The sequence below is a fragment of the Triticum dicoccoides genome, chromosome 7B (genome assembly GCF_002162155.2).
Source record: "Triticum dicoccoides isolate Atlit2015 ecotype Zavitan chromosome 7B, WEW_v2.0, whole genome shotgun sequence".
Taxonomy (NCBI): Eukaryota; Viridiplantae; Streptophyta; class Magnoliopsida; order Poales; family Poaceae; genus Triticum; species Triticum dicoccoides.
In genome coordinates this window covers 752414382-752422224 of record NC_041393.1, presented here as the reverse complement: position 1 = coordinate 752422224, position 7843 = coordinate 752414382, and the positions used below count along the sequence as shown (strand labels likewise).

General features: G+C 45.1%; 1 protein-coding gene across 1 annotated transcript; it reads right to left on the bottom strand.

Moving 5' to 3' along the window:
- Positions 1-4207: 4207 nt before the first annotated feature.
- LOC119339501 (60S ribosomal protein L32-1-like) lies at positions 4208-6750 on the bottom strand. The gene is made up of 4 exons (XM_037611536.1): positions 6624-6750; positions 6426-6522; positions 4721-4902; positions 4208-4537 (listed from the first exon to the last, which is right to left on the bottom strand). Exons 2-4 carry the CDS (start codon positions 6513-6515, stop codon positions 4408-4410), a joined length of 402 nt encoding a protein of 133 aa, XP_037467433.1. The 5' UTR covers positions 6516-6522; positions 6624-6750; the 3' UTR covers positions 4208-4407.
- Positions 6751-7843: the final 1093 nt, after the last annotated feature.

The window sequence follows — 7843 nt, the reverse complement described above, 5'->3', positions numbered from 1 at the left end:
ACATTTCTGGACATGCAAACATTTTGAAGAATGGGAATACTTTTCTAAACTACCGAAAAAAATTCAAAGTCATGAACACTTTTTATAACTGGCAAACATTTTTGGGAAGCCCCAAACAAAATTTGAAACACGAACATTTTTTAAATTTTCGAACAATTTATGGAAAAAATTAAACTGCTGAACAGAACTGAAAACACGAAGATTTTTTTAAAGATTTGCAAACAAATTTAGAAACTGTAGCGCATGCATAATCTCGTAGTTGAGCCGGCCCATCTCCGTGCCTAGGTCGCTCGCCTCTGTGAGAAGCAGCGACAACTTGACGCCACGAGCGTATATTAGAAAATTCCCTAGACAACGCATGTGAGTGTCACATAGTAGAGGCCACGCCTGCATGCAATGCAAATGGACCAAACCCTCTCTGGCACAAAAGTGATCTTTTACCCTCTTTGATGTTATAGTCCAGAGTTTTCCCTAAAAAAGAAGATGTTATAGTCAATTTTTTCTTTAAAATTTAAAAACCAATTTAAAAATAGAAAATATATATCTGTAAAAAAATTCAGTGCTAGTCTAAAAAAGTTTGGTGTATACTAAAAATATGTTTATCATATATTAAAGAAGTTCACCATATATTAGATTTTTTTGGTGTGTAAATAAAGTTTAGTGACTACCAAAAATCACTATATATTAAAATAAATCATTTTATATTGCATAACTGTTTACTGTATACTAATACAATGTCCATGGTATTTTTAGAAATATTTAATGTGTATTTATAAAACATTCAACATATATTACAAGAAAGTTCACTCTATTAAAAAGTGTTCACCATATGCAAATAAAATCACCATACATTAATAAAAATAAAAGGATATAAAAACGTAAAAAAGCCTGAAAATAACCAAATACCCTAAAAAGTGAAACAAAGAAAAAAAACAAATGAACAGAAAAAGGAAGCAGCAAACTGGGCTGGCCAACCTACGGTCAAAGCCACGCCTATTTGCCCCCTCGGGTGGCATACAGGATCTGCCGTTGGAGATTGTGTTAGAGCATCTCCAATAGTTCGTGTATTGATAAAATAAGGACCATATAGGTGAAGTCGGGCCCAAAAAAATTCCAACAGTTTCTATAAATGCGCAAAAAATTACAAGATCCCGTAAATTCTCTTGAACTTCCCTCCATCTATGAAAAGCCGCCATCCGCTGTTATGTACTCCCTCCGTTCCCAAATACTTGTCTTTCTAGGCATTTCAAATGGATTCAACATACGGATGTATGTTGACATATTTTAAAGTGTAGATTCACTCATTTTGCGCCGTATGTAGTCATTTGTTGAAATCTCTAGAAAGACAAGTATTTAGGAACGGAGGGAGTAGCTTTTTATATGAGCTATTGGAGACGCTCTTAGTACCTCTAAGCGCCTTGCATTGAAACGGCTTAACCGGTGGTCTTCGATCAGGTGCACCAGGTGAGCGAGTAACCGTTGATGGACTCTCTACACGTTGTAGATGGTGACGCTACGACAGAAGAAGGTAGAATGACACAAAAGTTCATTGCAGATGCTGATAAAAGGAAAGTATAAATTGTACATCAAATGAAATCTAGAAGGAATAAGAGGAGAGGGATTTATACAAACACTTACTCTTACTCTTTGGTTTGTTGCACAAAACACCACATATTGATGTAGTTGTAGGTAGCTCTAATCCACCATTTGATCATGTTGACATGATTTGTAAGAGCATCTCCAGCAGCGCCCCAGAACAGCCTTCCCAAGCGTTTTCTTTTCGCCGGCGCCGAAAAATCGGCCCAGCCGCGCCAGGAGCCCGTTTTTCACCGGCTTGGGCCGAAATCAGCACCGGCGTACCCAGACCGAACCCGAAGCGTCGGGTGGCGCCCGGGGGCGTCGGGGCGAGCGTTTTTGGCGCGAAGCAGTCGCGGGCCCGCCGCGTCAGCGAGACGGCTGCTTCGTCGACCCCATCACTTCGGTTCCCGCGGGAATCAATGCGAAGGATGCCGGGCTGCCGCGCTGCCGCGCCGGTCAGCCTCCATTGATGCTCACGGGCGGTGCAGTGAAGACACCGCCGACGCGCGTCCGCCCGCATGCCGCCCACCGTCACCCCCGCTCCGGCTATAAAAAGGCATCCCTCCCCGTCGGTGAGCACCACACCCCTCCCCCTCTCCATCCCGCGAAAGCCTTCTTCCCGCCGACGAGCTATCCCCCACTGCCTTCCACCGCCGATGAGCGAAATAGCCGAGAGATACCCAGGCGACGGCGCAGCGGCGAACGGCTTCGGCCGCCGACACCTCCAGGAGCCGGAGGCGCGCCTTCTGTACGAGGCAGAGTACCCGGTGCCGCCCGACATGCGCGTGCCGGGGGCGTGGAGGTTGAGCGCCGCCGGTGTCCGGTGCCGCTCGTCCCCGAAGGAGCCGCACGGCGGGCGGAGATCGCCCGCATACGCTCGTCGCTGACGGAGGAGCAGCGGAACGAGCCGAGGTACGCCCCCGACAGCGAAACGCTGTGGACGCTGTACTTTCAGGCCCGCCGCGAGGAGCAGATCGCCCCCACCAACAGCGTCATCCCCCGCGGCCGCCTCAACTCTGAAGGACGACGCGAGTCGTGGGGCGTCCCCGGCCGCACACTCGACGCCTTTCTCGACCACATCGACACCGGCAATGTGCCGCGGCTGGAGTACCCGGCGCGCCCCTCCTTCCCTCGCCGCCGCGGTAGCTCCTGGATACCACGGCGAATGGAGCCGGGGTCGTCCTCCTCGTCGGGCTCGCCCCGTCAAGCCCAAGCTGGAGGAGACACCGCTCGGGCGTCGCGTGCGGAGCGGCACCCTCATCATCAACGAGTCGTCGCCCGCGACGGCACCGACAAGGCGCTCCCTTCGCCTTGTCCGGCCGAAGCCCGAGCCGGACACGGCCCCCGTGAAGCCGGAGCACGCCGGCATGGTGGCACCCGACGACGAGTCCGCCCTCAAATGGGCGAGGGAGGACTACGTCCGCGAGCAGGTGCGCCAACAGCGTCGGGCTTACCTGAAGACCCAGGCCCGCAGCCGCGCCGAGGCCCGTCGCCACGCCGAGGAAGGCGGCATTATCGTCATCGACAGCGACGACGAGGTCAAGGCCGGGCCGTCATGCGCCGTCGGTGACCCAGGCGAGGGGTGCAGCAGGGACGCCGCGGGCGAGGCGCGCGACGACGACGACGTCGGCGACTACACCCGCTTCTACAGGCTTCTCGGCATGTAGAAGGCGGCGGTGGCGACGGCAGCGGCACTAGCTAGGCGTTTTAAGTTCGTTTTTATGTTAGTTCACGCATGTTTTACGCTTTTGTATAAATTTGGACGAAAAATGGTAGAGTTCATGCAAAAGTCGCCCAGTTTGAAAAAAAACAAGGCGAACTTCCGAACCCGCGGCGACCGTGGGCATGCGACTGAAAACGAACCAAACCCCAGGGGCCGAACTAGCGCCGGCTCACTCACAGGCCGCTATTTTTCGGCGCCCTGGGGGCCGAACGGCTGGAGATGCTCTAATAGGTGGGTCTTGTTTGTATGTGCACACATGGCCAAAAAACATGCCACGTCAGTCAGCTCTGGCTAACTAAACTTAGTATCTCTCTAAAAAATGAGTTAATTTTCCGGAATCAATACAGACGAGAACGTTTGGTTCCAGGTGTATATACACCCTATATGAATAAATAAATTAGCAATTCAACAAAAAGTCAAAAAATCTGAAAATATTTTTAAAATAAACTTGACCTTCTATTATACCTGTGAGAAAAATTCCACAAAAAGAAAATAACCATTCGACTTCTTTTCAAAAAGACAAATTTTCGGTCAAAATAGTGAGTAGTGAGCTATAATAGGAAATAAATTTTGTCTTTTTTCCCTGAAGTCAATGTTAGGTTTTTTTTCATGAAAATTTATAAACCAGTGCAAAACAAAATCAAGTTTAATCTAAAAATACTTTTGAACTATCTTGACTTTTTGTTTAATTATTAAAAAAATCCCTATATAGGATGTATATACAACCAGGAACCAAAGTGTATTTCCGAAATCAATACTCGGTATATATATATGTTTATATAAAAAAATCCTACTCTTTGAACGTTCGGATTAAAATAACCTTTGCTTTGGAAAGCAGGACCACGTACTGAACATGGATCATTAGTCAGTTAGTTTTTTAAAACAAAAGGACTTGGCAAAGTAACAAGACGATCAGCATGCTGTCTTCAAGAGACAAAGCAAGTTTCTGATTTAGAGGTTGATACCATTAACAAAATTTTAGCCTGCTAGTCGTTACTGATAATAACAGCATGTTCATATCATAAAAGTAACAGATGAGTAAACAAGCTCCCAGAGCAAACAGTTTCCAACAAGCAAAGCGGCCATAATAGCACTGGAAGAACATTTCACTCGTCCTCCTGGCTGCGAAGCCTAGCAAGCTTGTTTGTGACAACAATATCCAGCTGTGCAGCACGCTCCACAATGTCCTTCCGCTTCTTGGTAGAGACGTTGTGGGCGATCTCAGCACAGTATGTCCTGTTGGCAATAAAAGCAATGCAAGAGTTAATCTGAAAATAAAGAACGTTATTCTCTAAAAAAAATGTTGACACCAATCAGCACAGTTCAGGATCAGAAGAGTGAAGAACCATCTAACTTGAGAACATCAGGTTCTTGACACCAATCAGCACTTCATATTGACAGTGTAACTGTGTAAGTTACCTGTTGTGCATCATAAGCAGCTCCAGCTCGGAGACATTGTGGACAACAAACTTCTTGAACTTGTTTGGCAGGTAATGCCTGGTCTTCTTGTCAGAACCATAGCCAATGTTGGGCATCAAAGTACATCCCTTGAACTTTCTCCTCACCCGGGAATCAATACCCTTTGGCCTGCGCCAGCTGGTCTGTAGATATAGAGGCGTGAAATTTTCGGTTTAAGCACAAGATAAGCTGTTAAGCACACGTGTCACTAAGAAAAACATGTCAAGAAGACACAGAACTTGAGCATATAAGAAAGACAAAAGAAGTTTAGCATACGCTTCTGCTTATGTGTTGTCTAAAGCACGATGCCAGTCGGGAATAAGCTACAACTACAAGAAACTATACATTCAATTTTTAAGGTATTCGTTCCAAATTATAAGATGTTCTAAATTTTTTTCTGATTACATCACTACACCACTTTTTTATGTCAGTAAAATTATGAAAGTAAAAACATAGTATAAAGTGTACATATAAATGTAAATTTTGTGTTTTTATGATTCATATCTTACTTTTCTTATACCCTTTTTTGTGTGGTGAATCAATATAAATGTAATTATTCGTATACCAAACATAAAATTTAAACATAATAACTTAAAAAAAACTCGGGTGTAAAATAACTTATTCTACACGTTTCGGTGTGTTTGTTCACACATTAGTCCATATGTAGTCCATATTGAAATATATAAAACATCTTATAATTCAGAATGGAGGGAGTATGTTTTGAAAAAGAGCACTCCATGCAAACAACGGATTTTTTAAGATGTTGAGTGTAGCAAAACAGATGCTCTTGAAACATCACTTCTTTGGCAGGTGCACTTGCTACCACAGATTCATTGAACAAAAAAGTTATACGAGAAGTTAAATGCAGAAGAAAAAAAATGGACTACAGCCACCAATTAAGTATAACCGGGAAAGAATTCGTTTGCTGGAAGGATCAGACAGAAGGCATAATCATGTGAAAGACAAGATTTTCTTCAGCAACCAGTGGATAACAAGTGTTGGGAGAAATCTAGGCAAGCACTCATACTCATAATGAAGCCACGCCTTTAATATCCAACCCACTTCATGAAAATCATGAAGTTATTGTTGTAGAAGAGTTTGTGACGGCCACAATGCTATACTCATGCAAGGGCTAGTGTGCTCTCTTACTTCATCCCAATGCTCACTGAAGAAAACGTTCTCTTCCTCAGACCTTTTACTAAGACATCATTTCCTTCCTTTCAAACCGCTAGATAGAAACAGTAACCAAAAGAACAGCAAAGCTCAAAATTCGGCATCACCTTTGCACCAAGTGTTCAAATGATGTGTCAAGTCCAAATAAGCAAGGTTGATTAAACATGCAATAATTAGTTTTCTCCTTCAAATTAACTACGGATCCCAACACGAAAGAAACAGCAACACATTTCTACAGGCTATGCCTTCCACTTTCCTACCACTTCGAAGAACCATTGCTAGTATAAATTAGGAATACACCGCAACCACAACGACCAACAACAGTCACGCTTAGAACTTAGCATCAGACACTACTCGGAAAGGCAAACCAACTACACCGGCGCACAGCAATCGCGATCTAGAACCGGAACACATCATCTGAACTGAACAACCAAAACACGTGGGCGTGGTACCTACGAATTCCACTGGGTAAAAGTTTGGTATAAGTGGTTACCTTGAGGCCAATGTAGCGGTCGCTATGGGCCCTCTTGAAGTGCTTGACCCTCTTCTTCACGATCTTCCTCGTCAGAAGCGGCACCGCCATCTCTGATCTGCCGGGCAAAACCAAAAGAAGGAGTTTGAAGCAAATGGAGAAAATAGCATCGCAAGAGGACAGGGTGGGAGCTCTGCTACGGACTGCTTGCCGGGGTACCTGAGAAGGACGACCCTCTAACACGAAGCGAGGAGGAAGAAGAACGGCGGCGGCGGCAGGGTTCTATTTGCAAGGCGGTGCGGTCTTTATGCCTTCCGCGAACCCTAGGTATGTGGGCTATGATGGGCCACTAAGACTAGCCCACTACGAGAAAGATGCACTCTTGTTTTTCGGCCGACGCTAGACGGCAGGCGCGAAATCACTGGTTAATACTCCCTCCGTTCCCAAATAATTGCCTTTCTAGCCATCTCAAATAGACTACAACATACAGATGTATGTAGACATATTTTAGAGTGTAGATTCACTCATTTTGCTCCGTATGTAGTCACTTGTTGAAATCTCTACAAAGACAATTATTTAGGAACGGAGGGAGTAGTTAAGGAGTACTTTTCGTGGAGATCACTCCAACTTCTGCGGGTTGCGACAAGTGGTGCATTGCATGTGTGCCACTTGTCGCAACCTGGGAATTTTTTCTTTTTTTTGTAGATTCGTTTATTCAAAATGTTTTATCTCTTAAACCGTGCGTCCAAATCTCGAACCGCTTTCGCCGTTGGATTTCTCGCATCGAGATCTTCAAAACTAGATCTCATGTTGATAGATTTTGACGAACTTTTTTTCACGAAAAAACCGGACAAAAAAACGAACCAGGAACACGGGTTTTCCCCCCTTTCCGAAAGAGGCACGCTCGTGCCTTTGACGAAATCACAACCATGCCTCTCGCGGAAGCAAAACCATGCCTCTCGCGAAAGAAAAAACAAACAGAAAACGCCTTTTTTTCCTTTCCGAAAGAGGCACACCCGTGCCTCTCGCGAAAGCACAACCGTGCCTCTCGTGAAAGAAAGAAAAATAGAAAACGTGTTTTTTTTCGTTTTCGAGGAGGCACGGCCGTGACTCTCGTGAAAGCATAACTGAACCTCTCACGGAAGCAAAACCATGCCTCTCGCGAAAGGAAAAAAAACAGAAAACACGTTTTTGTCGTTTTCAAGAGGCATGGCCGTGCCTCTCGCGAAGGCACAACCGTGCCTCTCGAGAAAACAAAACCGTGACTCTCGCGGGAAAAAATGCGTTTTTTTGCGCAAAAAAAGTTTTTTCCCGAATTTTTTTTGATCGAAAAGCTAGGGAAGACCGGTGGAAAACCAAAACGTAAAAAAAACGTTTAAAACACCGAAAACGCGTGCGGAAAAGTAAAAAAACAAAATCTGGAGGGAGCGCTCAGAGCG